Source organism: Pygocentrus nattereri, chromosome 22 (genome assembly GCF_015220715.1).
Source record: "Pygocentrus nattereri isolate fPygNat1 chromosome 22, fPygNat1.pri, whole genome shotgun sequence".
NCBI classification, from domain to species: Eukaryota; Metazoa; Chordata; class Actinopteri; order Characiformes; family Serrasalmidae; genus Pygocentrus; species Pygocentrus nattereri.
Genome location: NC_051232.1, coordinates 29,920,326 through 29,943,326, shown reverse-complemented (window position 1 = coordinate 29,943,326; position 23,001 = coordinate 29,920,326). Strand labels below are relative to the sequence as shown.

The following is a 23,001-nucleotide window of genomic DNA, read 5'->3' as shown; positions in this document are numbered from 1 at the left end:
TTGTTTTTGTTACTGTGTACTGGTATATATACTGTACTGGTATATAGAAATGAGGTATGTTTTGATTGGATGTACTGCATTGCGCCTCATTCAAAAAGTAGAAACACTGCTTATAACTTCAGCATAAGTGGGCTGGGCTAAACTGTTTATTGTATATACCTTGTATTTACAGTCATGTGCATGGTAGAGGGCTGGGGGAGGTCCTGTTATTGTGGTGATATTCAGATATCCAAATAATAAAAATTCTATAAGTTCACGGAGTGTCATCATCTGGTCACTTGACATGTTTTGTAGATTTTCTGGATTTAAAATATTGAGAAAAACATTGAAGATCACACTGGAAGACTCCTTTACTACGCAAAAGGCATTTAGCTCATGTGAGGTTTGATACAGAGCCTGTAAATGTAAATGGCTCTGCATATGAACCTGAAAATACCATACCTACATTTCCGAGCTGGCAGCAAAGTGGTATGGGGCTGTGAACTGGAAAGATATATCGAAAGGAAGACATATGGAGCTATGTACCGGGAAATGAATTAGGAGGGTCTGTTGCCATCCACCGGGACTATGAGGATAAAATGTGCCTGGACGTTCCAGCAGGACAATAATCCAAAACGTACTGCGAAGGAGACTCAGCGAATAGCTGCATATGAAATATGTTTCAGAAAAAAAAAAAAAAACAAATCTGAATACTTATCTTTCTCCTGCTGTAATAATTTCAGAGATTTTGGTAGAAGCAATGCAGCGAGTGAGGCATGCTTACTTTTTCTCTCACACAGCACCCTCTGTCTGTCTGTTCAGGTACCTGCAGGAGGTGGGCTATACGGACACCATTCTGGACGTCAAGTCTCAGAGAGTGAAGGCCCTGCTGGGCTTGGCAGGTGACGGCTCAGGTGACCGGTCCAGTCAGGAGCCGCTGCTTAATGGAACAGACACTGCACCCAAGGGAGCCAACACAGCAGGGTGAGTCAGAGGCAGTCGGCCAGAATGAGAAATAAATGATTCGCTCAGCAGCAATAAGTAACAGAAGCAACATTAAATTATGTTAACAGAATAATTAACAGAAGTAACATTAAATTATGGAAGATAAATGTTATCATTAAAGTTGATTTTGTGAGCGAATATTTAAATACTCGTTAGAAAATATTCCAGAATTAGACGCCTGGATTCTGGCCTAATCAGTTTATGGCCATATAGTTGTGCAATACTTGGACTCTTCTCATTTTTCATCAGTTCTCATTATAGAAAGACTTTTTTTGTCATAACGTGTTACCTTCATCCCCAGCAACTGTGGCTTTTTCAACAAGAAGTGAAAATAAGTGAACACACACTCTACAGAGAACACATTTTTGTATAATTTCATAGAAAATAATTTATTTGCTGAATTTAATCTGTTTGGGGGGGGTGTATATTTTAGGTTTCATTTTTTCCAATATGTTAAATAGAAATAGGATCGACATTGTGCATTCCCATTTTTAATTCGTTTGTTGTCCATCCTCTCTGTACAGGATGAGTTAACTTATTTTTTAACTTAGAAAATCAACAAGATGTGGAGATTTGCTGGGCTCTCGCTTATGACCTGTATATTGGTCAGGCCCTGATAAGGACGGTCATAGTCAGAGCTGTGTGACTTGGACGAGATGGTGTTGCACTGTAATTCAGTTTGATTGCAGCGTGCCTATAGTAATAACTATAGTAATAACTCAGTACTATGGTTAAAGACACAAAGGTTATAGAAGGACCTGGATTACTTTGACTGAAATGATTTCCTTTGCCTGAATCAAGGAATATCTGAATTTGCTCACAGCACACAATCAGTTTTCTGATTGATTATTGGCATAAAAGTATCACAGAGCCCTAGTAATAATTACCAATTATTCAAAATTGTCTTAATTATATAATAAAGTTCTAGCAGTAATAATACTGTCAGCAGATGAAAGACACTGTCAGCACATTTCTGACCTTTATGAAATATTTTCTCTCTTTTCTTTCTGACTGTATGCATTCTGTAGGAAGGTGGAGCTGTCTGACTCGAGCACTGTGCTGGAGGTGTTTAAATTTATTGAGAGCGCCGCGGCTGAATTCAGCGATGAAGACGACGAAGAGGACAGCGAAGGGAAAGAGAAGTCCATCATCGATTCTAGAACGGTGAGCTCACAGCGTATTTCAGACGGTCAGGTTATTCATTACTGTGTTATTCAGTGAGAGCAGTTGGCCCTTGGAGTGCTTGCAGTGCATCTTTGAGATGTCTGGCTTGTTATCCATACCCATGATCAGCTCACCTGCAGCTGAATCATGATACAGTGCTACTTTTGACCCTTTATGGCCTGAGGGTCCATATGTGGGTCCACACTTCTATTCTGTCCAACACCTTCTGTTTCTTGCGCAGATTGTGAGGAAGAAGCCTTCGTCGTTTTCTCCTACACATGCAAGCGACGACCCTGACACGGAGGACGCTCTGAAGGGCTTCGACTTCCTGTCCAACCCTGAGGACATGGACACCTCCCCTGAGTCCAGGAGCGCAGGGGACGGCACAGACTGGGGTGAGAAACTCAGAACAGCCATGTTTACACACGAGGAGATAGAATATAATATGATGGATTATTATGATGGAAGCTGTTCTGTTACATTGAGAATAATACCTTCATACCATACTTTATACCTCTTAGTCCCTTTAAGTACTAAAGTGTACTTGAGTACTTAAGTCCTACTTAAGTTGTATATTACACACTGTAGGTGCTAACTTGGCCAGACAACATGTTTTGTTGATTTTCTAAGGGAAAATAAGTGAGCACATCCTCTGCCAACTTAATTATGGCTTAAATTTGGCTGCACAAGTTTTTGAACACAACATACTGAAAATACACATATAGACAACATTTTAACTTTTGGATTTTTTTATTGTGTCAAATTCAGCAAATAAACAGTAATTATGTATTAAAATGTAAAAGTTTTTATTTTCTTTTTATTTTCAGGGGATCATTTATTTTCACTTAGAACAGACAGGGATGGCAAAACATCTGCATATGACTGTGCACATATTACTTTCGCATTAGTTATAGAATAAAAAGTCATGAGGTTAATAATAAGAGCAAAAGTGATAAACTTCTCTTTCACATCATAACAGAGCAGCAAAAAGGAAGAAGTACCCAGATGTGTCATTATGTCATGTTGGGGGTTATACTTATATTATATATGAAGGGGAAAATATATCTATATATTTTTGTCTGTCTATATTTGGCTGTCAGTGATCCAAGAAATAAGCTTCATTCATCTCATTGAACCTTCAGTGATGTGTACAGCAGTGTTTCCTTAGTCTTCGTCCTGGATGCTCTACTGCATTAGTTTTGCTATGTCTGCCTTAGCACTCCAGAGAAATATTATCAGCCAGTTATCTAGTCCTTTATGAGCTGAATGGGCAGGGAAACTGCAGTATAGTTCCACTGCTGGACTTGGAAGAACAATGGTGTATAATTTCCAGCTTCCACAGATGTCCACAGACACCCGTCATCCACAAGAAGATAAGACATTTCAACTGAATTGTTAATCACCTGTGTTTTAGTTTGACTGTTATTTGTTTGATTTGTGTCCATGTTTGTTGTCATTGCCCTGTCCTGCGTCTCTGTGTTAGCCGTACACCTCCCACTGACCCACTTGTGTGTTTATATCTGCCAGAAATTGATTTTCTTCCTAATTGTTTTTACTGTCGATCTTTCAAGCCTCAGTCCACACTGATCACAAAAGGTTGCTGGCCTCTGGTTTTCTGTTTTAAGCTTAAACTGGATCAAAATCTGTAAAATAAATAAATAAATAAAAATAAAGGTCAGACAGAAATGGGCCTGGGCAATAAAATAATAACATTATTTAGTAAATACTGTTATTGTTTTCAGTAAATATAAATATTTCATTTTTGTTTTATTCACAATTCAAAATTCTTTCAAAAAGTCTTAAAGGGCCCATATCCTACATTTTTACTGTTTTTCTTTTCTTGTGATGTTTTAAGTTGTAATTACTTTAATAATAATTAAATGCAACTATATGTCAATCTCTCTTCATCCTTTAGTTTTAACCAGACTTTTTATTATTATTATTATTATTATTATTACTGTGTTTTTGTTTTTTTTTTTTTAATATAAAAGTCTGATGAATGTCAGTACGTGACTGTTTAACCGCCCCTGTACAGGGCCTAATTTAAAAGTATGCATGGGAGGAGTTAAACTGTTCTAGGCTTATTAGGTGCATGTATAACATCGCAAAAGCAGTTCATTCAAAAACAGGCTGTTGTTTGTCCAGACAGGACCGCAGGGTCAGTGATGCGTTTTGAAGCTTAAGCAGTGTTTGCAGTATCGTATACATTCGGCTGCATCAATTGTCCAAATCTTCATCTTCCAGAATCGCAACACAAGGCTGTGGACGTTTGTTTTGAGGTTTTGGTCTCTGCTTCAGAAGCATAACACCCACAGTTTACATACTTCCAGAGCAAAAATGTAGTTTTTCATTATATGGGCCTTTTAAAACTGATCGTTACAAAATACATAATAAGTAATTTATATCAGGTGGTATAAGATTATTAGAATAGCCTCACTGTAAGAATCACTTCCAGAATTATTAGAGCTGAAGACGTGTTTTGATGCTAGGCTTTATAATTACAATGTATTGTTATGATGAACCCTGTGATTAATGTATTTACTCTGGATTCCTTGGGGCTGAGCCAGTATGATCATACTCAAAGTCTCAAAATGAGATTTTCTTGTACAATAAACAGCGTTTCATTTCATTATTGATAACTATCTGTTCCGTATTGATATCGCAAGACTTTTTTTGATTGCATCGCCCAACCCTAATCAGAAATCCCATAGCATAGATTTCCCAGCATGCTCTATAGGCCTGGACAACACCAGTCCTCTTTTGGAGGCTACTGTTTGCTCATGTATGTAGACGGCAACCGGTCACTGGCTAAAAGCGCCTGCTGTGGTGTGTCTCCTCCCCGTGTAGAGAAGGACAGGCAGGCCTGGGACGTGGACCAGAGCCTGATAACCAAACTCAAGGAGCAATACAGAAAGGAGCGCAAAGGCAAAAAGGGGGTGAAGAGTAAGTGGACCTGGCCACCTCTGTCCTCTCCTTTCTCTTCTTCTCTCTCTCTGAATCTGAAAAAGATCAAGAATGCGGTGCTTTAAACCGGAAAATGTTTTTAGCCTTTTTCTCGCTGTCGGCTGGATTTCTTTGCTGGTGCTTCTTTTTCCTGAGTTAGCTCTGTATGCGTGGGGAACGTCGGCGTGCGTGTTTGTCTTTTGTCTGTGTTTCTGTCTGTCCGTGCTTCTCTAATCACAACGTTACCTTCATCTCTTCATCCATCTTTTCTCCTATGGCTTTTATGTCCTTTGACGGTTCTTCTCAGAGCGTTGGTCTCATCCTGCCATTTTTCACTCCACTTGATTTTTTTTCCTGTCTTTCTTTTCTCTCTCGTTGGCTTTTTTACTGCCTCCTGCCTTCGCTTGTTCTGTACACTACTCTTTCTTGATGATTCATTTTGCTGCGAGGTATCTTTTAAAGCTTCTTTTCTCTGTGCTGCTGGTGAATTTAGAGTTATGTGCTGTTTCTTCCTATCTTCTTCTGGGCCTTGGCTCGCTTTCTGTGAGGACCCGACCGATATATCAGTTGGCCAATAAAATCTGCTGAAAATACATTATTAACATATAAGGGCAAAATCTTAGATAGTTTGTAGCATGTGGTAAACCAGTGTGAAGCACCTGTTTAACTATAAGACAGCAAAACAGACTGAGCAGATTTATAACAATAATAATAAAAAAAAACATCATGATCATCATGATTAGTGTAAAAAAACATCTAAAATGTATCCAAGCCTTAAGGATGAGAATAATATACACCAGTCTCTTATTGAGCTAATGTTAATAAGATAAATCAAATTCGGGGCAGTCATGAGCTGGAGGTTAGGGAACCAGCCTCGTGACCGGAAGGTCGCCGGTTCGAACCCCAGAGCCGACAGTCCATGACTGAGGTGTCCTTGAGCAAGACACCTAACCCCCAACTGCTCCCCGAGCGCCGTAGATAGGGCTGCCCACCGCTCCGGGCAAGTGTGCTCACTGCCCCCTAGTGCATTCATTAGTGTGTATGTGGTGTTTCACTTCACGGATGGGTTAAATGCGGAGGTGGAATTTCCCCATTTGTGGGATTAAACAAAGTATCACTTAACTTGAAAGAAGGGGGAGCTAACAGAAACTAGAACCTTCTAGTTCTGCTCCCAGTGCTTTGGAAAAAGGTTCAAGTTCTACCAGCATCCAGAGTTTAAGAAGGGTGACGGTTAAGAACTGATATTCGTATCTGCCAGCAAAGCGCTGTTTACCTAAATCTAGCGTTACAAAATCAAAAACTTACCAGGATAAACTTGTGTTGTCCATTATGATTGGTTATTGGAATTTTTAGCACCTTAAAATCTAGAAAAATAATCAGTATCTGGCACAAAATGTTGATATCGGTCAGGCCCTCTGTACTGATTGTTGTATGATCAGGTTGCTTATACCGGCTCTTTTGTTAAGGTTTCTTTGAATGCTGATTCTCCTCCTTCACTTTGCCTTGAGGTTGACTGAGGCTGATGCTGAGGCTCATACATAAACCAGTGGCTGCACTGACTACAGCTATGTTCCTCACAACAACTGATTTTGCTAATTACCTTCCTTTTTCTAAAAAAAAGAGGGGATTTTATTAGTGAAATCAGGTTTGTAGGGTTGGAACATTCAGCGCTTTCCCCCCAATGTCAGGCCTGACGCCTCCCTGTAGTGCACAGTTTTATGGTTTCTCCAGTAAAATAATTATTACCAGATTATCGTCGTCGTTTTAGTCCCGTCCCTGTCATGTCAGCTACGTTTTAAAAGCCACATCTTTACAGATTATGGCAGCACCTAATATTAAATGAACTGTAGAATAACTCTTGGTTGTTTGAAATGGGTGGATTTCCATTTGGGTAAATATTCTGCCGCAAATTTACAACGTAAAAAACATTTGATTTTGAAACTGTTTTGACTGGGGGCTTTAACCTCCCTACCTAATGACAACACTAATTATCATTAGACTTTCTGTACAACCTTAATGGTTTTCTAGTGTATATTGCAATTTAAATGTCATTATTGTCTTCAAATTAAGAAGAAAGTAGTTCCAAACCAACAGTTCACAAGCTCTGCGTTATGTTCTCCACCTACAGCTTAATATAACTGTAAATAATGTAGTGTAATTAATAATGTAATTAAGATTTCAGCTTTTTTAAATTGCGATGTTGCCCTGTTGTTGGCTCATTTTTCTGGAATGAAAGGGTGATGTATTGTATATATGTTAATATGTAAAAATTATGATTAACGTTAATGTGAAACTGATTTTCTCTGAATAGTATGTGGGTATGGAGGTGATATCGTTAGTTAACTATATTCCCTGCCCACTGGTGCACAGTGACAATCAAGAATAAGGGATTTTAGTGGTAGAACAACATCAGTACAGGTTTATGGGAGATTTTGTCCTTTTAATAATATGATTTATATGACCAGGGACATGAGCTAACATAGTGAAAAACTGTCCATTTTGATATCAGGTTGACTTTAGGATGTGTCTACTCGTGAGCAGCAGAACCTGCGTACTACTCATGGAACTCATGGAACCCACCTCTATTGTTTGTACAGTTATCTCTTACTCTGTGTGCACTGGTCAGAAACCTGTGGTAACATTACAGATTCCTGCATTTATCCAACTTCAGTCATTTAGGTAGCTGAGTATGGCCTTCATGAGCTAAATCAGGTGTGTTAACAAGGAAAACCATGAAATTGTGCAGTGCAGGTGAACTACACAGTAGAACTGGAAGCACTTTTGTGGACTCTGCAGTTTTCTTAGAACTCAGTATTGATGCTCCACATGTTCTCAGATCAGCTACTTGATTAAGCACAGCTTTTACAACAAATAGAACACTTATGTTTTGCGAAACTCCTTGACGGTCAAGCTATTTACCCCGAAGGGCTTGTAGGAGCCAGTGAGAGTTTGTGGTTTATTTATCTCTGTGGTTTTCCAGACAGTTTGACTTATTTCTTTTGGACAGGCTCATTGCTTTCTTCCCTGTAGCTTCACATTTGGCCCATTTTTCAGTTTCAGCCCCCAGAGACGTATAAAACTGTGAAAAAGTCAGAGACCACCCCTAATGCATTTCATTTCCAGCCCAAATGGATGCTAAGCACGAGTTATTCATTTTTCAGCATCAGGACAAGAAGCAGAAAATATAATTAACAAAAAATGGCACAAAAGCTACAACTAAATGTAGTATTTTCAGCACTCTTTACCTTTATTACAGCTACCGTTCTTTTCAAGAGACTTGCTTTAAGCTTTCCAAGAAATCTGCAGGGATATTCTTCAGCACCTTCCAAGTTCAGTCTTAGAAGTTGGTTGCACTTTCTGCTTCTCCTGATCCAAATAATCCCAAATAATCCCATTGGCGAATGTGCACCTTATTCCATAACTCAGATGTCAGATGGCTTCTTGACGGCTACAATTTTCCCAAAGACGAAAGCTTTAGGTTCTGTTTATCTGATGGTGACAGTTTGGTGGTCTTGCTTGGTTGTTAGGGGTCCCATTTTTCTCTGTAGCTTTTAACACATTTTAACTCCAGTTTTGCAAACTCACTTTTCTTGCACTTGTTATTGAATTTGATCTCCCTTAAGATAGGACCGTATGTCCAATCTCCTGAGAAAGATCTCCTGTAACCATTTTAGATTTATACTAAAAATAAATCTTAAGGCAGCTGTAGTGTGTTTGGGTTGTTGCTTATGTAAATGTGTCTCGTTGAAGAAACATAATGTGATTGACACTCTTGAGAATTGAGGGTGGAACCGCTAGTATTGTTTAGTATACAACAGTAAAGTCTGAGCATTAATCCTTTTGGGAAAGAGCATGTTTCAGACACAAGCCAATCCGAATGACCACAGATGAGGATTATTCTCTTTCCAGAAGACGATCTTGGAGACGTCCTAGCAGGACCGCCTCTGCAGCCAGGTTTTTAAAAGTTAACTAGTGACTAGAGTGGAGTTGTCCTGTTAGAAGAGCTTCTACAGCCTAAAGATTGTGTAGGGGAAGGAAAAGTGAGGGAAAAAGGTGAAAACAAGTGATGTTCTTTTTGCTGAAAGAGCTGTGCTTTGCCTTGTTCTTCCAGAGAAAACTTCTGCCACACAGAACTTTCTCTTTCCTTCGCTCTGTGTAGATGATTGTTGCTTTCTTTTTTCCCCTTAATAGCTGTTCATTCAGTGACCGACTAATCTCTCTCTCTCTCTCTCTCTCTCTCTCTCTCTCTCTCTCTCTCTCTCTCTCTCTCTCTCTCTCTCTCTCTCTCTCTCTCTCTCTCTCTCTCTCTATGTCTCTGTCTCTGTCTCTCTCTCTCTCTCTATCTCTCTCTGTCTCTGTCTCTCTCTCTCTCCCTCTCTCTCTGTCTCTCTCTCTCTCTCTCTCTGTCTCTCTCTCTGTCTCTCTCTCTATCTCTCTCTGTCTCTCTCTCTATCTCTCTCTCTCTCTCTCTCTCTCTCTCTCTCTCTCTCTCTCTCTCTCTCTCTCTCTCTCTCTCTCTCTCTCTCTCTCTCTCTCTCCCTCTCTCTCTCTCTCTCTCTCTCTCTCTCTCTCTCTCTCTCTCTCTCTCTCTCTCTCTCTCTCTCTCTATCTCTCTATCTCTCTCTCTCCTCTCTCTCTCTCTCTCTCTCCTCTCTCTCCTCTCTCTCTCTCTCTTCTCTCTCTTCTCTCTCTCTCCTCTCTCTCTCTCTTCTCTCTCTCTCCTCTCTCTCTCTCTCTCTCTCTCTCTCTCCTCTCTCTCTCTCTCTCTCTCTCTCTCTCTCTCTCTCTCTCTCTCTCTCTCCTCTCCTCTCTCTCTCCTCTCTCTCCTCTCTCTCTCTCTTCTCTCTCTCTCTCTCTCTCTCTCTCTCTCTCTCTCTATCTCTCTATCCCCCATCTCTCTCTGTCCCCCCCATCTTCCTCTCTCTCCCTCCCTCCCTCCCTCCCTCTCTCTCACTATCTATCTCTATCTCTCGCTCTCTCTATCTCTCGCTCTCTCTCTCAGGACCGAACCGCACTAAGCTTCAGGATATGTTGGCTAATTTGCGGGACACTGAGGAGCCGTCTTCACTGCAGCCGTCCATCGCACCCCCGCCTAGGCCTAATGCTAACCGCTTCAACGAACATGACAGCAGCAACACTGATGAAGGTGCTGTACCTCCAGCTCAGACACTAAATTATTCCTTTATCCAACACTGAGGTCTTGAATGTAAAGGCAGAACTTGGGTCCATTGGATTCAATTTTCACAGTCTCATAGAACAGAATCAGTATTTCTACATAAATGTGTAATTTCACAGCATTGTGCTCAGTTACCACCTTATAGTTTCATAGAAATGCGCCTGTTAAAAGCATTTCACTTACTGTGACCCACAAGAGAAGCATTCTTGTGAAAGTACACTTCCATTAAATTTCATTGACCGTCAGACGAGCTTTAGCACGTACAAAACACTTCTCACTGACAAGTGAGTCCCAGAACACAACAGTCTCAAAACCCTAAGTAATCTTAATGAATTTTAGTGGAGATACGTCTCAGATGGAAGTACTTGGCCAAATGTATAAAGTAATTCAAGCACAAGTCCTGAGAAGTGCACTTCATTGCAACTTGGAGTGTAGGAGTCACTAATATTTCTGTTTATTTTGGGATACTGTGCAGCAGCGGTTAAAGAATAATTCATTGCAGTTCAGGGATAATTCTTATTAGTTATTGAATAATTCGTAGTAGTTTCTGAATAATTCATAGTATTTACAATATAATTCATAGTGGTTCTGGAATAATTCACAATATTTCTAGCACTTACTGAACAATTCATAATGGTTACTGAATAATTCATAGTAGTTTTTGAATAATTCATAGCATATACACTGCTCAAAAAAATAAAGGGAACACTTAAACAACACAATATAACTCCAAGTAAATCAAACTTCTGTGAAATCAAACTGTCCACTTAGGAAGCAACACTGATTGACAATCAATTTCACAGCTGTTGTGTAAATGGAACAGACAACAGGTGGAAATCATTGGCAATTAGCAAGACACACTCAATAAAGGAGTGGTTCTGCAGGTGGGGAGCACAGACCACTTCTCAGTACCTTTCTGCTTTCTGGCTGATGTTTTGGTCACTTTTGAATGTTGGTGGTGCTTTCACACTCGTGGTAGCAGGAGACGGACTCTACCACCCACACAAGTGGCTCAGGCAGTGCAGCTCATCCAGGATGGCACATCAATGTGAGCTGTAGCAAGAAGGTTTGCTGTGTCTGTCAGCACAGTGTCCAGAGGCTGGAGGCGCTACCAGGAGACAGGCCAGTACACCAGGAGACGTGGAGGAGGCCGTAAGAGGGCAACAACCCAGCAGCAGGACCGCTACCTCCGCCTTTGTGCAAGGAGGAACAGGAGGAGCTGCCAGAGCCCTGCAGAATGACCTCCAGCAGGCCACAAATGTGCATGTGTCTGCACAAACGGTTAGAAACCGACTCCATGACGATGGTATGAGGGCCCGACGTCCACAGATGGGGGTTGTGCTCACAGCCCAACACAGTGCAGGATGCTTGGCATTTGCCAGAGAACACCAGGATTGGCAAATTCGCCACTGGCGCCCTGTGATCTTCACAGATGAAAGCAGGTTCACACTGAGCACATGTGACAGACGTGACAGAGTCTGGAGACGCCGTGGAGAGCGATCTGCTGCCTGCAACATCCTTCAGCATGACCAGTCTGGCAGTGGGTCAGTAATGGTGTGGGGTGGAATTTCCGCACAGCCCTCCATGTGCTCGCCAGAGGTAGCCTGACTGCCATTAGGTACCGAGATGAGATCCTCAGACCCCTTGTGAGACCATATGCTGGTGCGGTTGGCCCTGGGTTCCTCCTAATGCAGGACAATGCTAGACCTCATGTGGCTGGAGTGTGTCAGCAGTTCCTGCAAGATGAAGGCATTGAAGCTATGGACTGGCCCGCCCATTCCCCAGACCTGAATCCAATTGAGCACATCTGGGACATCATGTCTCGCTCCATCCACCAACGCCACGTTGCACCACAGACTGCCCAGGAGTTGGTGGATGCTTTAGTCCAGGTCTGGGAGGAGATCCCTCAGGAGACCATCCGCCACCTCATCAGGAGCATGCCCAGGCGTTGTAGGGAGGTCATACAGGCACGTGGAGGCCACACACAATACTGGGCCTCATTTTGACTTGTTTTAAGGACATTACATCAAAGTTGGATCAGCCTGTCGTGTGTTTTTCCACTTTAATTTTGTGTGTGACTCCAAATTCAGGCCTCCATTGGTTAATAAATTTGATTTCCATTGTTGATTTCTGTGTGATTTTGTTGTCAGCACATTCAACTTTGTACAGAACAAAGAATTCAATGAGAATATTTCATTCATTCAGATCTAGGATGTGTTATTTGAGTGTTCCCTTTATTTTTTTGAGCAGTGTAGAATGTAAATCATAGTGGTTCTGGCATAATTCACAACATTTCCTGAACACTTCCTAGCAGTTACTGAATATTTTCCTAGTAGTGTCTGAATAATTCATCATGATTACTGAATAATTCATAGCAGTTCAGGAATAATTCACAGTATTTCATTAACAGTTCATAGTGATTACTGAATAATCTATAGTGATTACGGAATAGTTGATAGCAATTCAGAAATAATTCATAGCATTTACTGAATAATTCCTATTATTTACTGAATAATTCATAGTGGTTACTAAATTCATAGTAGTCCCTTAATAATGAGATTAATGATTAATAATGGTTAATAACTAAATCGTAAGCCTGACATTAATTAATGCTGATAATGTGTCAGACAGTGTTGCTATGCAGTTTATCAGCCCACATTTGCTCAGATGTGTCTGGGTAAAGCAAAGCTGTCTAAGAGAGAAGAGTCTGGACTTGAACTTGGGCTTCATGGCTTATGCAACTCCCTTCGTCTCTGAAATTGACAGCACAGTTCATCAAGTGATGACTTCACTTGCAGAGAAAACTTGAAAGGAGGAGAAAAATGTTTTTAATGAAGAATGTGTGTTTACGTTTCAGTGGAGGCCATCACCTTTCCCCCTTCCTCAGGCAAAGCCTTCATCATCGGGACGGATGAGGCCATGGAGACGGGGGAGCTGGGGCTGGGCGAGCTGGCTGGGCTGACTGTTGCCAACGAGGCTGATAACCTCACGTATGATGTGAGTTTCAGAGAACGATTTAAAGCTGGCAAGAGGAGACTTGTTTATAGAGGGCACAGTTAAGAATTAAGTGACACTTTTTAATCCCACAAACTGGGAAATCCCACCTCCGCATTTAACCACATACACACTAGTGAATACACACACACTAGGGGGCAGTGAGCACACTTGCCCGGAGCGGTGGGCAGCCCTATCCACGGTGCCCGGGGAGCAGTTGAGGGTTAGGTGTCTTGCTCAAGGACACCTCAGTCATGGACTGTCGGCACTGGGGATCAAACCGGCAACCTTCCGGTCACAGGGCCAGTTCCCTAACCTCCAGCCCACGACTGCAAATTAACACACTGTTTATAGCAGACTCAGCAGCATTAGCATAATCTGCTAACTATGTATAATTAACTGGAACATGTCCTTAATTGAAGCACTAATGACTCTTAGCAGTAATTTGTCCTCACTGTGGTTTCTGACAGCTTTTGAATTTGATGTTGTGCCTGTAGTCATTAGAAACCCTTTATCTTTTTGTTGTCATTTGTTTTGACATTGCAGCATTTGGCAAAGATTCAGAAGTGAAGCTTTAAGCTGTCAATACAGAAAATGTAAACATTAATAATGTGACTAAAAGCATTATATCTGATATTTGAATAGAATAGCAAAATATAACGATGACAATAACAACTCCATAATTCTGAGTTTTCCAAACCAGAGGAAGAGACTCTGACGTAAACAAATTAAAGAAGAGAAAGAACAAAGCATGTGCTTGTAGCCGACACGCAACACAACGCAGAGTCAGTTTCAGAAATAAACTGCTTTTGCTAAAATTGTACCCCCAACATCTGTACGCCTTCAGATCACCAATAACAAGGACGCTCTGCGGAAGACATGGAACCCCAAGTTCACTCTGCGCAGCCACTTCGACAGTATCCGCAGCCTGGCGTTCCACCCTGTAGATCCCGTCCTCATCACGGCCTCTGAAGATCACACGCTGAAGATGTGGAACCTGCAGAAAACAACCCCTGCCAAAAAGTATGCGCACCCTCTACTGGTTGGATACTAACTTAAGATTTTACAGAGAAATAAAACAATTTTACAGACTGTAGCTGTTTACATCTACATTAATAAGGCATTGAATCTCCAAAATGGTAAATTTACAGGAGAAGGAATTTTTTAATGTATAGCTTTTAAAATATTCAATATTAAATATGAGGAGTGTTTTTTTTTTTTTTTTCTTCCCCCCCCCCAAATAAATTTGGGTCACTTCATGATGAATCCAACGATTAACCGCAGTGTTTTATTTTAACACATTGTAAAGTTTTAAAACTAGCTAAATGGAAAAAGTAATACAATAATAAAAATACCAATAAAATAGACATATAACATTTTTGCCCCAACAGTGACATTATGATATAGGTTTTTTTATATACCTATATATGCGCATGCGATGCTTTCAGGTGCTTAGGTGAAAATATTATCTACTACCTGCAGATCTACACGTTAAATCTTAGGATTTGCAAAGGTCCCTTTAGATATTCAGTAGCTGTACTTGTTTGTGCTGTTTTATTGCCATGTTAATGTGATTTAGAGTTTCACACACTCTTCTCTTAACAGGAATGCATCGTTGGATGTGGAACCTATTTATACCTTCAGGGCTCATAGGTAAGGTGCTGTATCTTAACTGGGTTTAGAATGAAGTTGTCTGGTTAACTGAAAAAAAAGCTAATTAAAAACTGTAACTAGTCAGACCTTAGATAGTTACAAAGATTATGGTGTATTTAAGTCCAAGGCATTAATTGATATAGTAATAATTCAAATATACACAAAAGCGTTATTCATAGCTTACTTTCTATTGGGAGCGACTGTCCCAAAGCCTTTGTGTTTTTATAAAAAATTTTGTCATGCACTGGCTAGCGTTTTTGAGTTATGGTCCAAGTTTTCAAAACAAAAGACACTTCTAAAACATTTGGTAAAGTTTTGGTGGTGTTGTGATTGTTTTTCAGCGATAAAATTGTTCAGTCCTTTGTTTTAATAAAATAAAAATAATTGAGGTGTAGATTTACAAATGATCCAAATTTTTCTCATCTGAAATGTGTCTGCAGGGGCGCCGTGCTGTGTGTGGTGATGAGTAACACAGGAGAGCAGTGCTACAGCGGTGGAGAGGACGGCACCATCCAGTGCTGGAACACACCAAGCCCCAACATTGACCCCTATGACTCCTACGGTAACTCTCCTCTTTAATTACTGCTCTCTCCTTGCAGCCTTTTTTATCCATCTGTCTTTTTTTTGGTCATTGTGTTTCTCTGTGGCGCTTCTCTTTCATAACAGCTGCAACATTAAGTCACTTAGCCAGTCTTGTAGTTATGTATAGCCATATACAACAGGCCAAAAGTCTTGAGCTGAGCAGTATGCTCTGGAAATATTTTAAAGCTGACAATTCACAGTACGACGGACATCTAATTTAACCAAAGTGCCAGAAATAAAGGTGATTGTACATTTTTCTCTAGCACATTATATGGGAAGAGCATTCACCTCTTTTGGAATTGATGTAAATGTTATTAATGTGACAGCCTTCCATTGTACTGCAAATATATTTAAAGATAAGATACTTTATATTTATAAATATAAGATACCAGGCTGCCCTAACACTAAGTCTGTTGAGTAATCTGGGTCTTACGTTGTGTAAACTTATTATTAGATGTTCAGTGAACTCAACGTTTTAAGGCATTTTGCAGTTAAAGCGAATTTTTTCACAGCTCAGTGGTTTTATAGTCTTATAGGTAATGCAAAGGATGGTAAATAGCTAAACTACTTGTCGTCTTTGTTTTAGAGCCGTCGGTCCTGCGTGGGGCGCTGTGCGGACACGCAGACGCAGTGTGGGGGTTGGTCCACAGTAGTGCTCACCAGCGCCTCCTGTCCTGCTCAGCTGACGGCACCGTGCGGTTGTGGAACGCTTCTAACCCTCAGGCGGCTCTTGCCGTTTTCAATGAGAACAAGGGTAAAAGAGCAGCTAATGCAGTGCTGTACTGCGTTTAGTGTGTTTAAAGAATAGCTCAGTCAGAAATGCAACTGATGCTGACAGTGCATGAAAGCGAATGGAGTTTGACTGGTGGCTATTTGAAGTTACTCCACTTCAGTTTAGGAGCTACCTAACAAAAAGACCTTCCACCAGCCGAGCTGTACGTGATTCTAGGGGTTGCAGTAAGTCTGCCTCGTTTCAACAAATCAGTATGATATACCAAAACTAGGCCATGAGAGTTTTAACCGTCATACGCAAGACCTTGTGGTCATTGCAGAATGTGACGGGAAGCCAGTGTAGACTGAATAAGAATGGTGTAGAAATATGCTCAAGCTTTCTTTGACTGGTGAGCACATGAGCTGCTGCCTCCTGTACCGGAGCCTGTTTAGAGAATCAGCTGAGCAAGCAAGTGTTTATATGTTACAGTAGTCCAGTCTTATTAGATATGGAAATGAGAACTAATTTGTAATGACCAGCTTAAATTCTTTCTTCTTCCATTTATTCCTTGTTATCGCTTAGCCAGGTCTTTAATTCAAGGCCCCTCCTTTTATATCTGGAATGAACTTTTTCATTGTATGTACTTTGTTACTAGGCCAATCACAAGCATTACAATTACATGATTTCATTGTATATACTTTGTTACTAGGCCAATTACAATCTGATCACAATTATTTGAGCTGATTGCAGTCATTAAGGCTTTTTTCACCAATGTGGGTGCATGTCTCAATTTGGTTGAGGCAAATACAGTAGAAGAAGGTTGAAACTGCATTTATTGAGACACGTCATGGGTTGTATGAAAACAAAGGTTTTATCTCTGATTGGTGTGATAAGACCTTCAGAGGGCAGCAGTGAGTAATGTTTGATATATATAGTAATATATAGTATAAGTAGTAGTAGTAGTAGTAGTAGTAGTAGTAGTAGTAGTAGTAGTAGTAGTAGTAGTAGTAGTAGTATAAGTAATAACATAGCTGATATAAAGTTAGCAAGTTTTCTTTGAGACCACTTATTTTAGAATATTTGTTTGTTATTGTCATTATATGCTGTTTGGTGCCCTCTGTGTCTGCGTCCAGAATTGGGCCTGCCCTCTTCAGTAGATCTGGTCTCCAGCGAGCCTGCCTACATGGTCACTTCATTCACCAGCGGCCGAATAGGCCTCTTCAACATGGAGACCCGCCAGCTAGTCCTCAACCTGGAGTCTACTGTTGAACCCGGTAAAATCTCACACATACACACAGTGGAGGGGCACCAGGGCATTCATTAGAATCCGAACTGGATAATGGCTTTTCTTGGCATTCATGCTCTACCAGTTCCCGATTTTGAGTGAATTGTATTCATGTGATATTAAGCCTGTCATTAGATCACTCGGCATAATGCAGTGAAGGACTCTCTCTGTCTAACAATGCAGAAACAATGCATGTTAAGCAGTGGAGACACTCAGAATTATTGGTGTCTAAAAGATGCAGCATAATGGATGTAAAGGGAGAAGCAGAACCTCTGAGAAGGACCAGTTTGTCCAGTATCTTATTGAAAAGTTGTTGAAGGCTACGTTTACTGTTTGTGGTTTTGTTCAGGAAAAAACACAAAAAACCCATTATATTGCATTTGTACTGCATGTGGAAGCATCCTGTATGAAGGAGAATTACAGTATCTCGGGCTTAGTTGCAGTAACTAAAGCGTGCAAGCAGAAAAGGACATTTTGTTTGTGTATCTATTTTTGATCTTTTGTTGTTCTCTAGGTGCATCCTGTCAGATTAATAAAGTTCTGAGTCACCCCACTCTCCCCATCACAATCACTGCTCAGGAGGACCGCCACATCAAGTTCTTTGACAACAACACAGGTACAGGGTTTTCTGGGCCACGTTGACTGTGCCGTATAGCTAGAACACGAGGTTGATTCTCAGTAGCGCATCCCTGGATTGTAGCCAAAAAAATCTGGAATTTGTGTTTGTGATGTCACTGACACATCATGTAAACCATCTCATGTATCCAAGCCGGCTGTAGACTTTTGAGGGCCCTAAGCAGAATTTTTTGGGACACCCGCATCGCTCTAGTTGATGTAGAGTATGTACGTTTATAACTGACGTATAACTTTGCGTATTGATGATGATGATGATGATGATGATGATGATGATGATGATTAGATGCTTGTTTGGGGTTCTAACAAATTACAGTTAAAGTTACTGATAATCTCAGCATCCTTGACCTAGGTGTCTGCCTCACCTCACGCCACGAGTTCTTGCTTACGCAGCTAACTTTAAACTTGGCTGGATCTAAGCCTGGTGGCAGTGACCACCAGAAGCCAAAACAAATGGCATAATTCAGATTCACATTCAGATTCACAGATTCAGATTCCTTTATTGATCCCAGGGGGAAATTGCAGTTGTTACAGTTGCAGCCATTTATGTAAAAATAAACACTTTACTAATAATTTAAGACAATATAGAGAAATTTACAGTATGTACACCAGATTTAAGTACTTAAGAATATAGTAAGGTGGCGGTGATTGTGATAGTAATATGAAACATCAGGTATAAAGCAGTTACAATTATTTAAATTATTTAAATGAAGTTAGTGTCCCTCTGAGTTATTGCACACACAATTGTTATTATTGCACATATGAACAGTTTGGTATTGAGTTTTGTGAATCACACACTGAGGGAGGAGTTATAGAGTTTGATGGCCAGAGGTACGAATGACCTCCTGTGGCGCTCTGTGGTGCATTTTTGTAGAGTGAGTCTTGAGCTGAATGAGCTCCTGTGTCTCACCACCGTGTCGTAGAGTGGGTGGGAGCCATTGTTCATAATGGCCTTCAGCTTAGACAGCGTCCTCCTCTCCGACGCGGCCGTCAGCGAGTCCAGCTCCACACCCAAATGTTAACACCGAATAGCGTAACGTTGTTTTCTGAGACATGACTACCCTGTTGCCAATTTTTTCCCTGCTATTCAGGCATCTTAGACAACATAGTTGTATAGTAAATTCTCAGAAGTTGTTACGGTTCCCCAGTGTTGCGGGCCACCTAAGCAGCTGCTCATAGAGCTGGCATTGCCTATAATAAAATAACAGTAACATAATGGTTCAATGTTAAGGCATGAAGAGAGGGTCAATTTTAGGAGAAAATATATAATAATAAGTCTGTTTAAGCCTCTTAAATATGTCTAGCAAAGCTTTGTGTTTAGCTGCAGTGTCTGAGGTTTGGTTCATGTTCCTGATTAGAGCCAAACTGGGCGTGAGCTGAAATGTTTGATTCTGCGTTCATTGTTCTAACAGGAAAATTGATCCACTCCATGGTGGCCCATTTGGATGCTGTTACAAGCCTTGCTGTGGATCCAAATGGACTGTATTTGATGTCTGGAAGTAAGTGCTAGGACACCGCATCTCTTCCGTTTTATGGGATTTTAAGTGGGCCAGACAGAGAGAGAATTTGAGTGTGAATTATTACCAAGCTTGGCTGATAAAATAGCTACTACAATCTTTTTTTAGTGTTCAGTAGTGTTTTCCCTTGAATGCAGCTGTGAGCCAGGATGTTAGACGATTGCAGAAGTATCCTCATCCTCACTGAGTGCTGCTGTGCTCCAAATTGATAAACAAAGCTATAGAGCTGTATGGCTGGCCCCAAAATAATTGAAGAGCTGTAGAGCATTGAAAATAATTTTGTAATAAAATTAATATTTAAAATGCCTTGCATTCACATCTCAAGGCAGATGAGTTTGCCAGAAATATTGCAGATAGAAAATAACAGTAGATAATTTGTCATTTAGTCATGAAAATCCATGAAAAGTTAAATGAATTCGTCTGACTTCCCCCTCACAGGCCATGACTGCTCCATCAGGCTGTGGAACCTGGAGAACAAGACGTGCATCCAGGAGTTCACGGCACACCGTAAGAAGTTCGATGAGTCTATCCACGATGTGGCGTTTCACCCGTCTAAGTGCTACATCGCCAGTGCCGGAGCCGACTCCCTCGCTAAAGTCTTCGTATGAGCACTGAACGGCCTGCCTCGCGCTAGCCCTGCCCCCAGCAGAACGGACTGGCCAATGGCAGAGAGCTGGCGTTTGGGCCAGGGTGGGTGGACGCCAAGCCCCCTAATCTCCACTCCTCTCCTGTTTTTCAAATGGTTCAGCTGAGAGGCTTTCTGAGACTGATGAGACTGTATGGACCATGGGGCAGTCCTCTTTGGACAACCAGACAGGAGAGGGCATTGTCCAGGGTGATTGGGTTCCCCAGTTACCTCCTCTACAACAATCCAGGCAGGCCTGGGTGCTTGTGGCCTTTGTGCCACAAAATCAACTGTAAAGCAGACACTTCCATAGCCGGGATCCATAGCCAACCACAGTGTGTACACAAACAGTGTGATGCCGGGGCCCAAGCTCGTTTTGGGCCAGAATGGTTTTCTCGGGCTGTGGCTGTTGTGTAGAACAAGCATCACTTCTGTCTTTCCCAGTCTTCCCTACCCTGTCAGCCCCAAGTGCTGCCTACTCCTCCGTTTCTCCAAGTGCTGGTTAGCTTCCTGCTGATCGCCAACTCCTCAGCTTCCTCTTCTGCTTGGGACCGAGGAATTCTGGGAAGGCATGGAAAGAAAGGCTGGTTTCGGTCATCACGGAGGATTTTCTCTTCCACGCGCTGCCTCCGCGACAGTTGACCTTCTGCCTGCCTTTTGTTTTTTGGTTTTTCTTTCCTTTTTAAATGTTTGACAAATGTGCCTTTGCTTCAGAAAGGCCTTGAAATGTTATTTTACCAGGCTCTTTTTTCCTTTTCTTTTGTGAAGGGTTGGGAAATAGACAACAGGAAAAGAATTCGAGCTGGGTAGGACAATGCTGTCCATTTTAACCGTATAGTACATTGGATGTATAATTACAATACGTATTAATAAACAAATATATATATATAAACAAATTATTATATATATTCACTCTTAAATCTTAACATTCGGTGGGAATTTCGAGTGCTCCTTTTTGATACATGTTGATGTGTGCGTGGTATGCAGTGAATTGCATTGCTGGCCGTTTTAGAAAAACCTCTCTTGTTGTCCATAATTGTTGGATACAGGTCAAAGCTAAAAGCATAGAATATCTCATATCTGCAAATAAATCAAGGGTTGTCAACTCTAATTGTTTTTCCTAGTGTTTTATGGTACGGTTTTGTTTACCACAGGCGCACCCAGAGGAGCGCTATGGGTAAGGCAGTGTTTTGCTGATGGCTTGGTCTCCTGAAATGAAAAGATTGCGTTTGGGACACATTGGAAGCACATAGAGTGAGAGACATGGCAGTCATGTGATATTGGCCCACAGATGACATGCATTTAAATAATAGTATAAACCAGTTGAGATGCTTTTTGTGTATACAGTACATTCAGAAAGTGTTCAGAACCTTAAATATTTTCCTGCTATCGCTCTATTTCTCATTGATCGGCAAAAACGCCTCTAATAAAAAAGAATAAAAGTGCTTTCACAGAGTTTAACAGTAAAAAAACTGATATTAAATTGACCCAGTACATTGCTGAAGCACCCTTGGCAGCACTTACAGCATTTTTGCTATGAGACCCTGACACAAAAGGGTTTAGGAATCTTCTCCCATTTTCTTTCTGTCTTTCTACAGAACCCCTCAAAATCTTTTATGCAGGATCACTATTAATACGTTTAGTTTTTTTCTCTCTCTCTCTCAAAGGTTTCTTTGTACTTTTATTATTATTATTGCATTCAAGATGAATTCCCTTGACCGTGACGAGCTTCCCTATTGCTGCTGTTAAAAACAACCTCATAGCACAGTGCTACCACCACCATGCTTCGTTGTAGAAATTGAATGGGCCTGGTTTCCTGTAGATGCAGAACTTTCCATTCAGGTCCAGGAGTTCAGATCTGGTGTCAGATGACCGAATCGTGTACTTTTTAGGTGCCTTTTTGCGTTTTTAAGTGGCTGGTTATGTGTCTTTTGCTGATAAGTGGCTTTTTACATTTAGCCACTCTTCCATGAAGCCCTGATTGGTGGTGCGCTGCAGAGCAGTTTGTCCTTCTCATTTCACTTTTCTTTTTTAACTTGTAATAAATGTATAAAACTTTGTGAAAACCTGTTTCTGATGTGTTGCTGCGTCAGGTCGGGTCGGGTCAGGGACGAGCCAAGACTGCTTCCATCAGTGCATTGAGTGGAGCTCCTGCTTGTTCTTGAACACAGCTTGAGGTGATTTACAGCTAAATTATTAAAAGAGAGATTTTCAGTCTTAATTTTGATCTAAAAATGCACACGGTGTCAGAAATGTGACGCGCTGTTCTTATAATGCACGAAAAGCTGTAGAGCGCCCCCTTGTGGAGAATTATGCTAGTGCGTAGAGAGACACAGACTGGTAGAGCCCATGTAATACATACCTGCAAAAGATTTATTGACATGAGGCAGCTACTTGCTGACCCTCTGGGCGTATTTAGCTTCACGTCCATCAAAGGCCCAATCCCATTTCAGCCTTTTCCCCAATCCACTTAGCCCTTACCCCTCAGTTTGGCGCGTTCACACTTACCAGTAGGGTGTCCCGTTTTTTGTTAAAATAGAGGGGTAAGGCGAAGTGTTAGGGCTACACCACCCTCTAAACGGAGGGTTTTTCAGAGACAAACTCCAGAGTTTAACAAGAAAAAAACTGGCAACATGGCAAGCGAGCAAAGAAACCCAGCTTTTATTACTCGGCTTCATGCTCATTAAAGCGTCTTCTTGCAGCGCAGGTCTCGTTATGCTAAGACAGAAGATT

General features: G+C 41.2%; 1 protein-coding gene across 2 annotated transcripts in view; it reads left to right on the top strand.

The window, feature by feature from the left end:
• The window catches only part of LOC108429273 (striatin-like), a 66,179-nt gene extending 44,800 nt beyond the window's left edge, over window positions 1–21,379 (top strand). The window contains exons 5-18 of one of the 2 annotated variants that reach the window (XM_017700915.2): window positions 802–963; window positions 2,013–2,148; window positions 2,390–2,543; window positions 4,996–5,091; window positions 10,094–10,237; window positions 13,125–13,264; window positions 14,109–14,284; window positions 14,867–14,914; window positions 15,355–15,476; window positions 16,083–16,250; window positions 17,342–17,482; window positions 18,008–18,109; window positions 19,539–19,625; window positions 20,082–21,379. In XM_017700915.2, the coding sequence (XP_017556404.1) occupies window positions 802–963; window positions 2,013–2,148; window positions 2,390–2,543; window positions 4,996–5,091; window positions 10,094–10,237; window positions 13,125–13,264; window positions 14,109–14,284; window positions 14,867–14,914; window positions 15,355–15,476; window positions 16,083–16,250; window positions 17,342–17,482; window positions 18,008–18,109; window positions 19,539–19,625; window positions 20,082–20,251 (1,846 nt within the window). In that variant the 3' untranslated portion in view covers window positions 20,252–21,379. The remainder of the gene's footprint in view (window positions 1–801; window positions 964–2,012; window positions 2,149–2,389; window positions 2,544–4,995; window positions 5,092–10,093; window positions 10,238–13,124; window positions 13,265–14,108; window positions 14,285–14,866; window positions 14,915–15,354; window positions 15,477–16,082; window positions 16,251–17,341; window positions 17,483–18,007; window positions 18,110–19,538; window positions 19,626–20,081) is intronic. The other variant, XM_017700916.2, reaches the window with a different exon arrangement.
• The last annotated feature ends 1,622 nt before the right edge of the window (window positions 21,380–23,001 follow it).